General features: G+C 42.7%; 1 protein-coding gene across 1 annotated transcript; it reads left to right on the top strand.

Moving 5' to 3' along the window:
• Positions 1–5,097: 5,097 nt before the first annotated feature.
• Positions 5,098–19,291, top strand: LOC121364701 (meiosis 1 associated protein). The gene is made up of 9 exons (XM_041488155.1): positions 5,098–5,346; positions 8,313–8,495; positions 10,198–10,372; positions 15,318–15,491; positions 16,026–16,176; positions 16,715–16,856; positions 17,361–17,567; positions 18,091–18,246; positions 18,424–19,291. The coding sequence occupies exons 1-9, from the start codon at positions 5,098–5,100 to the stop codon at positions 18,568–18,570; spliced, it is 1,584 nt and encodes a 527-aa protein (XP_041344089.1). The 3' UTR covers positions 18,571–19,291.
• The last annotated feature ends 37 nt before the right edge of the window (positions 19,292–19,328 follow it).

The following is a 19,328-nucleotide window of genomic DNA, read 5'->3' as shown; positions in this document are numbered from 1 at the left end:
TACAGGTGTCCCAATCCCAGTACAGGTGCCCCAATCCCAGTACAGCCCAGTACAGGTGTCCTAATCCCAGTACAGCCCTGTACAGGTGTTCCAACCCCAGTACAGGTGTCATAATCCCACTACAGGTGTCCCAGTCCCAGTACAGCCCAGTACAGCTGTCCCAACCCCAGTACAGGCATCCCTGTCCCTGTCCAGACCAGTAAAATTTCCCAGTCCTTGTACAGCCCAGTACAGCTGTCCCTGTCCCTGTCCAGCTGTCCCAATCCCAGTACAGCCCAGTACAGCTGTCCCAATCCCAGTACAGCCCAGTACAGGTGTCCCAGTCCCAGTACAGCCCAGTACAGCTGTCCCTGTCCCTGTCCAGCTGTCCCAGTCCCAGTACAGCCCAGTACAGCTGTCCCTGTCCCTGTCCAGCTGTCCCAGTCCCAGTACAGCCCAGTACAGCTGTCCCAATCCCAGTACAGCCCAGTACAGGTGTCCCTGTCCCTGTCCAGCTGTCCCAATCCCAGTACAGCTGTCCCTGTCCCTGTCCAGCTGTCCCAGCCCCAGTCCATCCCAGTACAGCTGTCCCAGTCCCTGCAGAGACCTCAAAAGCCAGAGCCACGTGGGCACATCCTGCTGTTCCAGGTGGGACATGCCACAGGATTTCCTGGGGACAAGTGCTGCCTTCCCTTCCTCCCAGGATCCAGCCACCAGTGAGGGAGTGTTAAAGCTGCCTAAAGCTTTAAAAACAAAACAAAACAAAACAAAACAGTACAGGAAATACAAAAATGTCACAGCAAGATTGAAACTTTAGACCCTGAGGTCACATCCAGGGTAGAAGAGTTGAGGTTGTAGGAGCCATGGGAGGACAATTCCAGCACTTGGGTGCATCCCAGGATTTTCTGTGCAGCCCCAGTGGTGATTCCCTGCCTGCAGCACGCCCTGCCCATGAATTATGCAGGTTTTTATCAGGTTACAGGGTGTGTGTTGACAAGGTGTCAGCCCGGATTCTTAATCAAGATGCCAGGGAAGATGGAGCAGCTGCCCCGTGAGGCTTCCTTAGCCGTGCCCATAATCTGATCACCGAGTTATTACAGTTCTTAGAACATTGAATTCTGGCAATTCCAGCCTGTCACTCACACCCTGATAGCCCAGCTCTCCTGCTGGGGTTTGAGTTGGCTGCTTTTCCACAAAATTCCACCTGGGAATTCTGCAGCAGTTTGTCCCTGCTCTGCTGCTCCCTTAAGGTTTTGCTATTTTTACTCATTTTTAGTGATTCAGGATTTAAAAATGTTATAGTTGCTCTTCTTTTGAGGAGAAAATAAATAAATAAATAAAAGAACCTCTAAAGGTTATAATGAGTGATTTTAACACTAATACGAAGCGACAATTCTTGCTAAGGTTTGATGATTTTTATGTCAATAAAAGCACAAGCCTAAAGCCATTTATTTATGATTGATTATAGCACTGATGAATAGAGTAACACATAATATCTTCTATTATACAGAGTCTGGAATAATTTTGTTTCCAGTAGCTTGATTTTCTGCAAACTCTTCTGGTTTTTTTGTCTTTATTCTTCTGTTCATCCTGACCTTTTTAAAGAAATTCCTTCCTTTCTAGGCTAGGTGGAAAAAACTGTTCACACCAGAGGCCATCCACACTGCACAGCCAGTTTATTCTCTAGTAAACCCTCAGTTATGCAGCTTGATCTGTTTTCCACATGAGAATATTCCTGTTTCCCAGGGATTTGAAGCTTACTCTGAAAATGGCACCTTGTAAAACCAATTTCCCTCAATCCTCTTTAACCAGTGGCTTTGGTGCTGTGCCTTTTTAGACCTGGATATTATTTAATATTTTTTTTTATAACGAACTAAGCCCATAGGATGATGTACAACTGCAGAATGTCCTCAGCAGCCACAAATCACTCACTATAAAGAAATTTCCTTTCTGCCTCTTTCTAGTTCTGCACAATTTGTGTCTCCTCGCATTGAGCAAAATGCACATCACCAGCCCTGACACCTGGAGAGTTCTGCTTTATTGAGCCATAACTTAATGTCAAATCAGCTGCCAGAACTTGCAGTTTACCCAATTCTCATGGAATTGTGGAGGATCCCTCGGGATGGGCTCTGTCAGTCCACCCAATGCCTAAATGAAAATGTCATTTTACCACAGAATTTTTTTAGCACAGCAACCGCTTCCACAGAATTCCTGCATTCTCCAGCCTCACTAGAGTTATAAAAGAGGCCAAATATTGTAGAGAGATGCATATAAATCACATTAATATTGCTAAGCAGAGATTAATTAAGACACCACAATTATGAAGAAATTAGTGGTAAGGAGCTGATGAGGGATCTATTTTTAAAAAACCACTTTAAAATAACCATAGTCCTTAATAATCCACAACTTAACCACGTTCCTGAGTGCCACATCCACACAGATTTTAAATTTAGAGCTCTAAAGCAGTAAGAACAAATATTTCTCTCATTTAGGGCTCTGCACAGGAATAAATGTAGATGGAGAATGAGCAGCAGCTCTGCAGTTTGGGAATACAAATAAGTAGAGTGCCAAGAATGAGAGAATTCATTCAAAATTAGGAAAACACTCCCTGCTTCAGCATCAAAACTAATTTTCCTCCCTGAAACCAGTGCTAAGACACAACTCTTGTGGATTTGTGACAGGATGGGTTTTGTTCCCTTGGCTGAGGAAGCTCTGGGGGCTTGCAGAGCTCAGTAGCACTGAAGCCTCATCAGAAAAAATTCAGACAGACAGGTGCATTCCCAGATTCAGTGAAGTAATTGAGTAAACTCTGCTGTAAATTGAAAAGCTTCATGAGAGACACTGATTAAAGTGGTATCTGGCAGTTTTGCATTTGACAATCAAATTATACCAGAGGACTAATCAAAGCAAGATACCTACAAGATCTAGATCTGTATTTATAACATTTTCATCAGCCCTGAAATGTTAACCCCAGTTTCAAAATTCATGCTGTGATCACTCTTGTGTTGCCTGCACTGACAGGTATCCTAAGGAATCCTAAAAATTCAGATTTTTTTTTTTTTTTTTTTTTTCTGTCATGATTTCTTGCTCTTCCCAAGCCTTACAGAAATTCTTACTCCAGAGTGCTGGAGGTTGTAGGAAATGCAGTATCTTATCTCCTTGGAGACCATAAAAGAGCTGTTTGTGTGAGCTGAACACACCCCACAAATGACAGGCCAGAGCCCAACTGTGTAAATCCTTCCAAAACTTCTACTAATTCTGCTGGGAACAAAACTGGGGAGAAAAAATTATCCCAGTTCAAAGCAAGATGTGTGCAGTTACACCAACACTTTTCTTTTTTGAAGCATTTCTTGTATCTTTAGAAACAGCACTGAATGTTTTGCATGGATTTAGTGAAGAGAGGATTTTTAGAAAGGCTTTTTGCTCATGAAAATACATTTTTGAACAGGAAAATTCTCTTGTGCTTAAGGTTGAAGGGAGATGGGGTTGGGGAACAAATGTCAAATTCAAGGACTGTGGAGGAGCTCATCCCAGGTGTTTGACACTCTGGAGGACAAAAGTTGGTTCTTCACACCCACAAAGTAAAAATAAATAAATAAATTATTTTTTTTTAAAAAAGTAAATTTTACCCACAAAGTAAAATTCAGGGATGTGCAGGATTTTCTTGCTGCATCCTGCTGGCCTCTTTTGGCTTTTCCAGCTACTTGTCTCGTGCTGCTGGGGGTGAAGGAACAGGGACTGCTCTCCCCAGGGTCTCCTCCTGGCCAGTGCAGAATTTGGATTTAGATGTTTGTTAGTTTTTATTTATATTCCAGTTTTAAATAAACTGAAGTTTATTTTAAAAAAACTTCCATTTATTTAAAACTGAAATATAAATATTAAATTATTTAATAGTATATTAAATTAATTATTTAATATTCTATTAAATTAATTATTTGATTGTTTATTAATTATTTATTATTGTATTAAATATTATTTAATATTTAATATTATATTATTTAAATAAACTGAGTTTTATAGTACTTTATGTTAACAAATTCAAAATGGAGCTGTATTCTTTTTCTCTAAGGTTTTTTAAGGATAAACTGTTTAATTAAGAAATGACACTTAAAATATTTTTACTTTTGACTTAATAACTACTTGTGGTTTGTAATGTGGATTTTTTAAATCTAATTACACAATGTTGTTTAAACTCCTAAAGAAGAGGGAGAAAGAAGGTGAAGAAGAAGGACTAGGTTTTGTTCTAAAACTTTTATTTTGTTATATACATATATTATTGTATTTTTAAATTTTAAACTTTTAAGGTTTTTTCTGTTTGCAATGGATTGAGAGGTTCACTGGAGGAACATCCACAGGTTTTGTGCTCTGTGCTTTGCACTTGTGATCAGAGTCTCTGTGTGTAAGAAGGGACTTGTACATTAATTGTAGTTCAAAGAGACTAAACCTGGCCTTCTCCCTTGAAAATTCCCTTGAAATGGGAATTTTTTAATTTTTTTAATGTATCCAGTCTATCCTAAAGATATTTCCAGAGAGAGCAGCAGTAGTTGTGATTGTCACCACTCAGTTTTGGTCTGATACTGAGAAAAGGAAACAAAAATTCAGCTTACTCTGCATTAAAAAATGCTTGTGATGAGAGGGAGAGAAACTGCAATCACTTAAGTATCTGAAGTGCTATTATACACTTTTATTTAAACTACACACTTATAATTTTAATTTTTAACTTAATAACTAACGACTTGTCGCTTGCAATGTGGACTTTTTTATCTAATTACACAATACTACTTAAATCTATGAAGGACTAGCTTCTGCCTTAAAATTTTTATTTTGTAATATATGTATTACTGTATCCCAAAATTTTAAACTTTAGATTTTCAACTCTATGCTATTACACACTTTTATTCAAACTTTATACTCATCATCTTAGTTCTGTCATTTAATTTTGGAAGTTTTCTCTATGGCTTTAAGTTAAATGCAGTGTTCTTTTGGGGGTGAGTGCTTGTTAGCACAGAAAGTCTGAAATCCTCAGTGACCAGAGATCCTCACTCATTGCTGTTCTTTATTTCTTTCCCCCATCCAGATGCATCACCGTGCCCATAACACCCACGTGCTGCAGAAGCCATGAATTCCAGAAAATTCCCCTCAGAACCACGGAGAAGTTTCCCTGCTGCCAAAGCCCCCAGCCAGCAGCCATCCCACATCCTGGTGGTGGATGCCACGTCCCCTTCCTGGGCCAGCACCTGCTCCGTGCTCTCCGAGGCTCTGGAGAACGTCCTGTGCCTGGCCTGTGGCCTGGCAGGGCCCTGCAGGGTGCCCCTGCTCAGCCTCTACGTGCTGCAGCCCCAGCAGGAGTGTCTGCTGCCCTTCACGGTACGTGCTGCTGCTCAGGGAGGGAAAAAAAAAGTTAATTGTTTATGTCTAAATTCATACCTAAAAATCTGTATGTAAATCCGCATCTTAAAAATTGGCCGTTCTCGGAAGTATCACTCGTGAAGTGAATTTTATGAAAGGGTAAAATTGAAAAGGAGGAGTGTCGTTTTGGATCTGTCAACCTGGTGAATTAGGTTTTGTGCTCTTCCTTCTTAAAACATCTGTTTTGGAGCATCTGTTGCACCTTCTGTGTGCTGCTTTGTGCTGTACTGCTTCTCTGTCAGAATTATCACACACAACTCGAGCTGGACAAATATTACCAGTGTGTGAGAGGTCCTAGATATTGAAGGGGAAAGGTGCAGAATTAAAAAAAAAAAATATATATATAAATCTATATATATCTGTGCTGAATGTTTATCTATATATATTAAAATATATTTTTATATATATCTGTGTTGATTATATTCACAGATGATTCTGTGATTTCAGGAAAAGTTCTTTAAGACTAAATCCAATTCTAAACCCAGCCCCTGGCAAATCCACCACTGAAGCACGTTCCTAAGTGCCACATCCACACAGATTTTAAATACAGAGCTCTAAGTCAGTAAGAACAAATATTCCTCTCACTTATGGCTCTGCACAGGAATAAATGTAGATGGAGAATGAGCAGCAGCTCTGCAGTAATAGTTTGGGAATACAAATGTGCATCTTAAAGTTCACAAGAATTTTTGAAGTCGCCCTGTTAGAAATTATCACACTGAGCACTCCCATTTACATCACTGTCAACACACAGGATTAACCCTTCCAATTTATACAGCAATGGTGGAAACATTCTGAGGAGTTTTGTCAAGTCTTCACATCTTGAGAAAAATAAAAAGCCAGAGGTCAAGAGTAAATGAGCAAATGTGATCTGCAAGAAGACTCTGGCTAATTGTGGTGTTTGTTTTGTAAGAAAGGTTATAGATAGTGTGACAAGGACAGTATTAGGACTGCTGCTCCTGATCAGCTGTCTTTTTAATTTAAACAGCAATTCCTCATTTTGATAGTCACAGTTTTTAAAGGCAGAGGAGCCCTTAGATCACTGTTTTGTTTTGTTCTCATCACAGGCTATTATATTTCACTAAAGTACCCCTATTTCATTAAAACTTCCTTCCAGAAAGCCATCTAGTTTTGATCTGAAGACAAGATGGGTAATCAAGTACTTCTCTTGGTAATTTCATCCAGTGGTTAATAATTGTCATTGTGAAACCTGTACCTGGTTCCTAATTTGCATTTATTTGCTTTATCCTCCAGGGATTTCTTAATATATTTACTCTTCTGTCTAGATTGAAGAACATGCTTGTATTTTATCCTTTGTTCCTCTAAATAGGATTAGGTCCCTTCTCTGTTCTGGCTGGTAAATCAATAAGAAATTATAAGTTTAACTGCAAAGCATGTTTACAATGATTTTAATAATTCCTAAGCCATTCTTTGTATTCACTCTGCTGGTTTTTTTGGGTGCTACATTCCCATAGCAGACATCAGCTGCTGTACTGAAGCTGTTTTTCAGAGCTGTGTTAGACAAATCATGAAGTCAGGAAAGCCCCAGAGCTGAAAATAGAGATGGGGAGAGTACATGGGGAAGTGTCACACACACTTACCCTGGTTTTAACCTTTCCTCTGTGCTTGTTTATGGTCTCTGTTCCCACTGATGTCCCCAGCAGGAGAGTCCATAAAGCCTCCCTGGAAAGGGCAGGGAGGGCAAAGATTGAAAGTAGACAACTGTGGGGGAAAGCAAATGGTGACAAGATAAGAAATCAGCATTGAAGCATCAAAAAATTTAATGTGGCACTGAGTAAGGACTGAGCAGAGCCTTTGCAGCTTCCCACTCAGTCCCACTGAAAGCCCACCCTGTAAACCAGGGCTCAGGGGTGCTTCAGTGACCCAGAGCTCCACACACCTGAAGCAAACAAGTCAAGTGTTCACCTGCTGGCTCCTCAGTGGGGAAGGTGACCTCTGGCAGCAGTGTCTTGTATTGCTTTAAATAAATTTGGTGGAGTTCACTCAGTATCTTTCCTGTGGCCACAATGTACCAGTTTAGCTGCTGAGTTCTTGGTGAGGCTCAGGTGTGCTGACTTCTCTGTGACCACCAGCCTTCCTCCACATTATGGAGAGGTATTTCATGTTGTTTACCAGGTGTCTTGGTTTGAAAATACAGGTGTCTGCTAAGGAAGGCAGGAGCCTCCCCTGAAATGGAAAATGTAAACGCCCTCCCTCCAAATGATTATAAATTTGAAATTAAGGGGCTCCGGAGCAAAGATATGGGAATAGGAATAACAGTTCTTTACTAGGAAAATTTAAAATACAAATGCAATAGTACAAAACCAAAGAAAAACCACAGCCACAGTCAGAGCAGGAGCTGAGCCCTGTGGGTCAGGGTGGTGGCACAGTCCCATCCCATGGGGGCTCAGCCCTCCTGCAGTGCCAGCTGTGCTTCTGCTGGAGCAGGGATCCTGCACAAGGCTGGAGTTTTCCTCTGAAGCTCCAGGGCTGCTGTGGATGGGCCTGCTCTTCCTCTGGGAATGCAGGGCAGGAGAAAGCTGCTCCTCTGGGAATGCAGTGGGCAAAGGCTGCTGTGCTGTTCCAGGCTCAGATTGTATCCAGGTAGGAATGCTTGGCTCCTCCCCTGGGCGGAGCATCTCCCAGTGGGATGATGGAATTTGATCAGCCGTGCAGGGACACTCACTGGCCATGGACAGAAGATAATTAATAATTAATGGCCCATGAACAGAAGATAATTAATAATTAATGGCCCATGAACAGCAGAGATCTCCTGGAGGGAGGATTGGTTGTGGAAGTAATAAAGAAAACTGCCCAATGAACAGAACTGCCCCACCTGTAACAGACAGTGATAGAATACACACCCCCAGCCCCCTCTTGTAACCTAAGACCCCAGCCTTTCCTGCTCCCTGAACTCTGTTTTGCAGCAAGTGAAAGAAAACTTTGCCCGAGTTCAAGCCTGCATTTCGGAGCTCCGCTCGCTGCCGGCTGAAGGCTGCTTCCCCCCGGGGGGGACCGGAGTGCTGCAGGCTGTGCAGGATGGATTGCAGCAGTTCAAGCAGTACAGCAGGCACACAGCAGCAGGAGGCTCCACAAATAGTTCTGTTGAGGTAAGGAAATGCTGGGAGGGGAGTGGGAGCCATCCCACATCATTGTGATTTATAAATGTGTGCATTTTGTGCACTTTCGTTCACTTTCGTGTGCGGTGAACATGCAGGAAAATTTAGGTATTCAGCACTCTTGATGTTACAGAGATCCACAGATGTCCTGAAAGAAGATATCAAGTCCTCAAATCCCTCTGGACAGATTCCTGTGGAAAAGGGGACACATCTAGGGAAAGCTGTCCTGGTCCAGGATCTGATAGATTTTGGTGGACACACTTTTGGTGGATTTTGGTGGCTGTGTTTTCAGCTCTAAATGCATAAATGGAAGGGAAGCTGCTAATAACACGTGAGAACAGATGTGTGAATATAGAAAGCAGAGCAAGGTTCACAGGAGGAAGTATTTTTTAAAGCAGTATCAACTGACATGAAAGGACAGGGAGTTATCAAGGGGAAAGGACTCACACAGGAATGTTTTCCTCTGGACAGCAGAAAATATCAGCTTCAAACAGTCCTGCATTTCAGACTTCCCAGGCTCAGGGTCCACCTGCCAGTCATAAAAAACAAATTGAGATTCCCACAGGTGAAATTTGCCAAGTCTTTCTGCTTTGTTTAGGTCCTTAAACCCTTCCACAGTGTCACAGAGTCACACTGTGATCAGGCTGCAATTGAGATTTACTCCCAGTGTCTGTCCAGGAAACTTTTCTACTGATTTTCTGCCTTTCTTGAGGCTTTAAGGTATTTTTCCTGACCATTTGAAAGGTGATTTGTGCTTTAAAGCTGGGGGTTGGAACAAACAGACCATGCTTTGGACACAAGACCTTTTTTGACACACAACAAAATCCAGGACATTTTCTAGTATACTTGAAGGAGCAAGCTACATTAAAAATTAAGTTAATCCATGGATACAGGGAGTTTTTCCTCCCCTAGGCAGTCCTTGTAGACTAGTTCTTCTAGATTATAAAATTATTCTTCTAGTTCTTCTAGATGATGCAATTATCCTTCCAGTTCTTCTAGATTATGCAGTTTTATTGTACTTCTCTTTGCAAGGGGATGTAAGACATGCTGCAGGGACAGGTTTTGGTCACTGACAGGCAGGAGGGGCTTTTACCCTTACAAAAGGCCAAAAAAAGCTTCAAAAAAAAGGCTTCTTTTTTGTTCCAGATACTTAAGTGCTTGTAATTTCCCCCCCTCCCCATCACAAGCATTTTTTTTAATGCAGAGTAAGTTGAATTTTCTCAGTATCAGAGTTTTTGTTTCCTTTTCTCAGTATCAGACCAAAACTGAGTGGTGACAATCACAACTACTGCTGCTCTCTCTGGAAATATCTTTAGGATAGACTGGATACATTTTAAAAAATACAAAATTCCCATTCAATTTTTAAGAGAGAAGGCCCAGTTTAGTGTATTTGAACTACAATTAATGTACAAGTCCCTTCTTACACACAGAGACTCTGATCACAAGTGCAAAGCACAGAGCACAAAACCTGTGGATGTTCCTCCAGTGAACCTCTCAATCCATTTCATATTGGCTTAAATGTGAGCCAAAGCTCAAAAAAAAAAATTCCTTATAAATCTGCTTTTGAATAGATGAGAGATTTCAGCAAGCTTTCTCCTCTCTCCGTAGTGACACCAGTGCTACCCAACATCTTCACCTCCCAAGAGAGAATTGGGGTAGAGGCAGCCTCTTCATGCTCTGATTTGTGTTTCAGATCACAATTTTGACCAGCCAGCCCAGCAGAGACATGGTAAAGCAGCTGGAAAAGAAGCTACAAGACATAGACCTGGTGAGCCTGAGAAGAATACAGGTCATTGAGGTTGTGAAGAGAGACTTCCTGGAGCCTGAGGATGTGGAGCAGTGTGTGCCAGCAGAGGAGCCCAGCAGTGGTGAGTGGAGGACATTTTTAGGGAAGTTATGGCTTTGGGCAGCACGACAGTCCAACATCTGCCACTTCCCTTTGGGTCACTTAATGTCCCTTGGGTGAGTGGGAACTGCTGTGCCTGGAGGAAGTTTGTACCACAGCTCTTCTCTGGAGCTTGTAGAACTTCCAGACCTCCTGTATTGATGGAGTCCTGGATGTTGGACTCCTGGATGCTGAGAATTCCAGACTTTCTGTGCTGCCAAGCCCTGACCCCCAGGAGAACACTGCATTGACCTGAGGCTGTGGAGAAGGCTTCCAAAATGGAATGATAGAGGTGGGATTGTGGGTGTGGAGTTTGATTAGAAGTGTGTGATATCACAGGGTGGGAAATTTAGAGTTTAAGGTTTTAGAATATACCAATATATGGGGCAAGATGGAGGTTTTAGGGCCGTGGCTGGTTGTTCTTCCTCACCTTCTTCTTCATGGGTTTGGTGGTATTTAGTAATTGGACAGAAAAGTCCACACTGTGGACTTTGAGTTATTAGTTATTGGGTTAAAAGTGAAAATAATTAAGGTGTCATTTCTTAATTGGACAGTTTAGCCTTAAAAGACCTTGTAGAGAGAGATACAGGGCCATTTTGTGCCTTGCTAGTGGAATGCTGCAGAACTCACTGCTTGTGAGCCTGTGTGAGAGATAAGAACTAATAAACATTTGAGGCTGAACACAAAATACCATCTGGAGCGCTTCAATCCCGACCTTGACAGGAAAAGGAAGCCAAGAACTGGCAGTGTATTACTTCAGCTCTTGGCATTATTTAAAATTCATGTGTGACACAGCTTCACTGTGGGGGTTAAAGAGAAAAAGGCATCGAGTTATGGGGATAACACCCTCTGAGCATGGAGGAAAGCAGCAGCAGTAAGCAGGAACTGTATCAAAGACAAAAACAACCAGCTAAACAAGAGGCTTGGTCAGTGACAGTAACCCTTCCCAGCAACGTGCAGCCTGGGAGAGAGGATTCTATGGGGATTTTTTAAGTTCTGAATGAGTTAGAGGCAGGACTTCTGAGCTTTTTAGATGATGTGGTTTATTTTTATTATCTTCTACATAGGCAAGAAGGGTGAGTTCAGCTCACATTGTTACAGCATGGTTCAGAAGGCCGTAAGACCTTTAGTCACAAGACTTTTTAAGGAGTTATTGACTAATAAAACACTGCAATAATAAAGGATACTTATGGTTTTGACCCAATCTTTAAATATTTTGTCTTACAGACCCATGCTGCAGTGTAAGTTTTCTTAGCTAATCATGTTATGACACACAAAGTCACAGTGCTGCATTCTAATTTCCTTGTTTACCCTTGTAGCTACTTTAATTTTTTCTATATCTTAAACTCTAAAACTCTAAACGTTCTTTTACTTAGCTTAACGTGTCTCTGCTTTAAACTATAAATCCTACTATAATTCTTGCTTCTAGTACTTTAGTTTGGAAGCCTTTTCTAAAATCTTGTGTTTAATTCTAAGCTTTGGCTTACAGGCCCAAAGTTCTGAGAATTCCTTGCATTTCAGATCCCAACAGGATTAAAATGGGTTATTTCTGTTTTTTTTTACTGAGGAACAGGCAGAGTTATTTGTCTCTTGCTGTTCATTTTCTTTCGTGGTTGCAGCAAATTTCTGGTCAGTTGTCACAGCAGGGACTGGGAATCCTGCAGGGAATTCTTGGAAGGCTCAGCTCCACAGAGGAGGAGATGCTCTGTGCCTCTGTCACAGGCTGCTTTAGGGAATGCAAAACCCCACCCAAATGATTTCTAAACGTGGATTTTTGTGTAGCCCTTTCACCCAGTAAATGGAATGAAAATATAAATGTGGACAAAAAGGCCATTGAAATGTCAAGGGATGAAATTCTGATTTTCTGAGTGGATGAACTATTTGCTCTGTAAGAAAAGCAACAGGGGGTGAATAGGTCAGATAATTGGAAAAATGAGCCCAACTGGTTTATGATACACATTGCTGCTCCCTCCTGTTTCAGAAGAAAAAAATCCATTTTCCTATAAAAAAAATACAGTAAAGAGCATTGAATTTGCAAGATCCAGTGTACAGGAAGTGCAAGATTAGTGCTGTGTTGAGCTAGAAAATAAATATTGTGATGCAGCACTTAATCAAGAGCTTCATTTCCCTGAGGATATTTCTTCCATTAGTTTTTTTAGGGGTTATTTAAACCTACTTGCATTTTTAATATCCAGAGCAGGATCAGGATATCTCCTCCAGGCTCATTCCCAGCTTAGTGCAGCTGGAAAAGACTTCAGTAGTTTGAAAACCTCATGTTGGCAAATCTTAGAATAGCTTTGAATATGCTGAGATCTCAGAATCAGACAAAGTGATTCAACTAAACCCCATGGAGAGCAGGACATTGGAGGTGGGAATAATCTGGGGGAGCAACCAGCAGGATGCCTGGACTTTGGATGGACTGGTCTCTAAATGATAACAAAAAAAACCCCAACAAGCAACAAACAAACTTTTATTTATTATCATTATCATTATTATAATTCTTAAATTGTATATTACAATTATATTGTATTATAATCATATTGTAATTTTATTATATTATAAATTATCATATAATTATACTATTATTATAATTACATACTTTTAATTTTATATAATCAATATATTATTAGCATAGTTATTAGAATAACTATTATTATCGTTATTATCAATAATAAGTAATTATATAATTATATTGTGTTGTAATTGTATTATAATAATATTGTATTATAAATTATGAATATAATTATACTATTATTCTATTATAATTATATAATGTTAACTTTTAAAAATTATTATTATTATCATTATCTTATTATTGTTGTTGTTGTTGTTGTTGTTATTGTTATTATTGTTATTGTTGTTGTTATTGTTATTATTATTGTTGTTGTTGTTGTTATTGTTATTGTTATTATTGTTGTTTTTGTTGTTGTTATTAGTATTTCTCTTCCCCTGCCTCATTCCACTCCCTGAAAGCAGCTGAGCCTTGCCAGACCTTTTGCTAACAAAGGTTAATATTTGCATGTGCTGGAGATAACTGCTCCCAGCTCTTTCTCTTTGATAAAAACAAACAACAGGTAAAGCATTAATGCCTTTTTTATGACCCCAGCCCATCTTCTGCAAGTCTCAGGGCTCCTTTCTCTGCCTGGGCTCTGCTCTCCAAGGTTTGAGATATTGGCACCCCAACCTGTTTTTCCTAATGAATGCAGTGAATTTCTTTTAAAATTGTCATGTCTTGTGCCAACTGCAGATGTGTAAGTGATTAAATATCTATTACAGAGGAAAAAATGAAGGAAAAAAAAAAACAGGGAAATATTTACTGAGGGAAGAACTAAAGCATTTACCAGCCCCAAAACACAAATAACTCCCCTTGTCAGCTGTGTTTTGCTGTTTGTAAAAGTTAATTACATGGATTTCCTGGTGCTTTGTCTTCTGGGCTGTTAATGCCCTCTTCAGTGCACATCCCTGAGAGAAGCCCAAGTCTGAAATCTGTAGGGAATGCATCCAAAACAGGATCATCCTACGACAGTGAATTCTGCAGGGAAATGAGAGCAACACTCTGGGCAAGGGCCTGGAGCTGGGAACAGCTCAGTTCGTAAAGAGCAGCTTCCAACTAAAAAAAAAAAAAAAGAATTAAAAAACCAAAAAAAAAAAAAAAAAAAAAAAAAAAAAAAAAAAAAAAAAAAAAAAAAAAGTAAAAAACTAAAAAAAAAAAAAAAGGAATTAAATATCCTGGCAGCCAGGGACAGTCAGAGAGGATAAGGAAAGGTTTTTAGTAGCAAGGGCAGTGTGAAAGATCTGCTGTGAGTGGGAGTTGAGCTGCTTTGCTGCAGACACAGCACCAACACAATCTCTTCCTCAAGGCTGGGAGGTGGGGACAGTCAAAAAGTGTGTCCTGCAGAACATTTGGAGAATTACAGTCATTACAGTAGTCCTGGATTATTTGCCAGCTAGAAATGATTTAATTTCTTGGGGTTTTAATAGCTCAGTTCGTGAAGAGCAGCTTCCAACTAAAAAAAGAAATAAAGAAATAAAGAACCAAAAAAAAAAGTAAAGAACTAAAAAAAAATAAAGGAATTAAATATCCTGGCAGCCAGGGACAGTCAGAGAGGATAAGGAAAGGTTTTTAGTAGCAAGGGCAGTGTGAAAGATCTGCTGTGAGTGGGAGTTGAGCTGCTTTGCTGCAGACACAGCACCAACACAATCTCTTCCTCAAGGCTGGGAGGTGGGGACAGTCAAAAAGTGTGTCCTGCAGAACATTTGGAGAATTACAGTCATTACAGTAGTCCTGGATTATTTGCCAGCTAGAAATGATTTAATTTCTTGGGGTTTTTCTTTGGTTTTGGTTTTTTTTAATGCACAAGTGTCATTTTTGCCAAATGGCGTTAGAAATTAAAAGATATCTCAGTGTAGATGGATGCAGCACTGTTTTTTAATCCCCCTGCTGGCCTGGTAAACACAAGGAGGGGAAAAAGGCTATTTCTGCTATTTATTCATCTTCTCAGAAAGCCTTTCCACATCCTGGCTGCATGGTAAAGCTGTTAGTGCTACCACACTCTATCTTCTGTGTTTACCAGTGGTTATGTTGCACGTCTTATGCAATTTGCAAATTGTTTTTTTCCCTTCCCTTTATTTTATTTATTTCGTTTTATTTTTGTTTATCTGATGGACATCAAGCTAGCTTCTCATCTGGATGCACCTTGGAGGTATTACTTGTGGGTGGTTTTGGGGTTTTTTTTGGGCTTATCTTGTTTATATCCTGCCTAACTCTGCTGTTCAGCCTACATTTCTCCATGCTTCAGAGTTGTTGCTACATCAAACCACGTTTGTCTGCACCTCCAACAAAGGAGTTTAATAATTGCTGAAGGAATCTTTTCAATGGCTGAAAATCTTGGTGCTTTTTCACCTATTTTCTCTTTTTTGTCCTGCAGATATGGCAATCCTGGGAATGGACATCGAGGTGCAAACTGTAGAGGACAATGTCATCAGCCTGGAGATGCTGTTTAAAACGTGGCTCCATGACCATGGCACAGAGAGGGAACAGCTCCATCTCCTCCTTCCCTCAGGAGGTTTTGGCCACGCTGCTGCACCCAAGAACACTTTAAGTATTTCATTTTCTCTCTCCTCTGCTCCCTTTCTAGGAGCTCCTGAGTCCCTCAGCCTTAAAGGTTACCCAGGATTGTCCTATGGGCACCTTCCCTCCCATTTAGAGGCCCAGGTGAGGTCTGTGCATAACTTGCAAAATCATCAGGCTTACAAAGCTGCTCTTTGCTGCCACAGCTGCTGAGGCTGCAATTGTTTCCATTCTGCAGCAACAATGTGCCTGGAGGGGCATGTGAATTTACAGCCACGTGGCCAAGGTAAAAAGGAGCCTTGAGAGTTGAATAGCCCTAAAAATTGTGTTCAAAACAGAGTCTGTGCCAGAGCTGCACTTAAATAAAGGCTGTCTTGCAGAGAGCTGCACTTAAATAAAGGCTGTCTTGCAGAGGGATTTGAGGAAAAGCTGATGCCTTGTGTCAGGCTTTGGTATTTTCCTTCCTTCAATAGTTGCTAGAAAACATTAATTTTTAAGTGCTTTGAGCATGTCATGTGCTAAACATTGCCCATCCCAGCGACCTAAACCATTCTCCTTCTCCCAGTGTGCCTGAAGTGTGACTTGCAGGAGAGGCTGCTGGACCCAGCCCTGCTTTTGGGGACAGCTGATGGCACTGGGAGAACAGCAGATGCCAGTTCTGCCTGGCACGTGGCAGCCTGGCCATCCACAGCTCTGCACAAACTCCGGGTGCTGAAGTGAGTGGTGCTCCTTGTCTCCCACTGGGTAACTGGGGCAGGCTGTAAGAAAAGCTTCACTCTCCTGGGGCCTGCTGACATCACCAGGAGGCTCTGGGGTGCTGGTGAGCCAAAGTCTGGTGTGAAAAACCCCCAGTTCCATCACTCTTCCTCTCAAGGAACAGCACAGCCCACATGCAGACCACAATCAATCACACCTGGTGTCACCACAGCACTCAGTGAGGGTGACACCACAGATGCCATTCCTCCAAAAGTTGTTTTGCCCCAGTGTAATGTTTAATTGCAGTAATTCTGCTCTCTCATTACCTAATGAGGCCACAGCAATTAATTGGATGTCAGAGCCTAAGCAAAACCTCACAGTGCTGTGATTTCACCTAACAATTCTCTTTCCTGGCAGCAGTTCATGGCACAGGGCAGAGCACAGAGATGCCCTTTAGTGTCTTTTCTGAGGTTATTTATAGGAAAAAACCAGGATAATTTCTAAGCTGTGCAGCTGTTCTTACAATGATGAGCACTAACATGAGCTGTATCCTGGCAGGGCTCTGAAGTCTGAAGGGGTCTGTGAGTCTGTACTCTATGGGCTGCCCTTCATCATCAAGCCCACAAGCTGCTGGCAGCTGGACTGGGATGAACTGGAGACAAACCAGCACAGCTTCCATGCTTTGTGTCACAGTCTCCTGGTGAGTGTGTGACAATGGCAGTGTGATGGGGAGGGATGGCCAGGGAAAGGGAGTGCACACCTTGTAACATCTGTCTGGCTGCACCAGGAAATATTTTAAAAGCTGCAACCTCATCTCTTGGGCCAGAGTTGGGCTTGTAAATCCTTCCATCTGCTGGAAAGATGCTACAGCTCATCAGAGCTTAGGGAAGACCCTCAAACCTACCACAAATGAGTGTTTGGAGGAGTGAAGTGCAAATGCCAGGGTTGGAGTTAGACTTGCAACTTTAACAGCAAAAATAATTAACCAGGACTTGGACTGTGGAGAACTGACAAGCTGCAAACCAAAACTCGGTGTTTTTCTTAAGAAATGACTTGCTAAAAAACAAACCAAATGCCATGCTGTCCTCAGCCCTGCTGCAGAATAGTTTCCCTTCCGTGATGTGTGAGTGTGCCTGCCCTGAGCCCACGGTGGCAGCACTGAAGTGGCTGTTGCTGTTGTTCACACCTGGATTTTGCCCTTTAGAAAAGGAAGTGGATGCTCTTGGCCAGGCATGAGCCCCAGAACACTGGACCAAACTGGAACGTGGTGGTGCACCCCTATTATGTCATCGTCCCCTCTGACTCTGCCACTCTCCTGGTGAAAGCAGTGGCCATCAGAGAGCTCCTGCTGCCATCAGCCTTCCCAGCCCTCCTGGCTGAGCACCCCGAGCGAGTCAGGGGCCCCATCGAGGTGAGTCACTCATTATCAGCTCTCGTTATCACCTCAGCAGATAACGAGAGAAGGAAATGGCTGTGACAATGTCTACTGACAGCTGAAGTGCGATGGTGCACTCCAGAACTCCTTCCCAGCAGACAGCTTTCTCCATGGACAGCAGATACCTGTCCTTGGGAGCAATGTTGGTGTCTGTTGGGGGGAAGAGGCCTTGTGAGGCAGAGTTGAGGGTGACAGTGCCCAGAAAGGGAGTTCCAGCCTGATGCTGGACAATGGGAAAGGATAGGACTGCATCCTGCAAGGGAATGTTTGAATCCATTAACATCTGTTTGGAGATACCTCTTGTTCTCTACACAGCTAAGAGTGCTCCTTATGGTTTGCAGCCCAGCCAACAATCCCTTCACCTTTCACTGCAGGGTGGGTGGTTTGGAGAGTCTACAACACTGTCCCTGAAAAAGAAACCAAAAAAACCACAAACATGCAAACCCCACAGCCTCCACCTCACATCCTGTAGCAAACTCAAGTTCTCTCTTCCAAGCAGAGCGCCCTGAACAACTTGGAAGTGGAAGTTGCTTACAACCCCTTGCACCTGAAGAGCAATCTCTACAAATACCTGAAGAGCTCCTTGTACAAACCTCCCCACCGGCAGCAGCCCCAGCCCCGGGAGCAGCGCCCGGAGCGGCACCAGCCCAAGCAGGTGAGTCCGTGTGTGTGAGCAGCCTGCACGGGGTCTGATGTCCCCTCCTGGCCAGATTCCAGCAGATTGTGCCCTCCTAATCAGATTCCTGCTGCAGGCAGCTCCCTGTGCCCAGCAGGGTGAGGCACAGCCAGCACCTCCTCCCACAAGGATTTGTGTTTTGTCCCTGTCTTGCAGCCTCAGAGCAGAGCCAAAGCTGCAGTGGCTCCCCTGCTGATGGCTCCCTCTCCCCTCCAAACGTTCAGATCACCAGCAGCAGCAGCCAGGAGAGGCTCCTGTGAGGGCTCCCTGCTCCCCAAGGAATATGAGGAGTTCTTGCAGTGAGCTGCCCCTGGGCAACCACAGGTCCTGGCTCAGCAGCTGGCCGGATGTGGTCAGGCAAGGCACCGAGCTTGGCCTTGGTCAGGCAGGCACTTCCCATCGTTTGTTCCTCCTTGTTGTTGTTTCACGTTGTGTTCGTCACCGAGCCAGTTCTGCAGGAAGTTTGCTGCTCAGGGACCCTCTGTCCAGAGATCCAGCTGTCCCCTGCAGCAGCAGCAGCACGTATTTCCTGTTCTTGCCACCACACGTCACCAGCCTGCCTCAAATTTGGGTTTGTGAGACTGTGTTAGCACAGGCCACAAATCACAGATTGCTGTCAGTGGGAGCAGAAGAGCTGCAGGCAGGGCAGGGAGGAAATCAGACAAGGCAGGCAGTCGTGCTGGGCTGCCCTCATCCCACAGCAGCAGGTTCAGTGGGGTGGTTGAATAGGAATGAAACAGGGCTCTTGGATTTAATCTTAAAGATTAAATCCAGATGATTTGGTTGCTTCCAAGACTGGCCTCGTTGTCCAACGCCCCAGCTAGTGAAGGGGGTTGTAGCAAATGCCAAGCCAGAGCAATTCCAGAGAATTCCTGGCCAGATGCCAGCCTGTTTTTCAGTGCAGGTGTAGGGTAGGTGTGAGCCAAGGGCAGCTTGACCAAGCCAAGGTGGGGTGGTCTCACTGAGCCCCTGATACCAAGCACCAGCAGAGTTTGTGTTCTACTTACCTGGTTCTGAAAAGCTGTTCCAAAATAAAGTTACCCTCCATGGAGCTCACTCTC

The sequence above is a fragment of the Pyrgilauda ruficollis genome, unplaced genomic scaffold, assembly GCF_017590135.1.
Source record: "Pyrgilauda ruficollis isolate IOZ18807 unplaced genomic scaffold, ASM1759013v1 scaffold88, whole genome shotgun sequence".
Lineage (NCBI taxonomy): Eukaryota > Metazoa > Chordata > Aves > Passeriformes > Passeridae > Pyrgilauda > Pyrgilauda ruficollis.
This window is presented reverse-complemented; position numbering and strand designations above follow the sequence as displayed.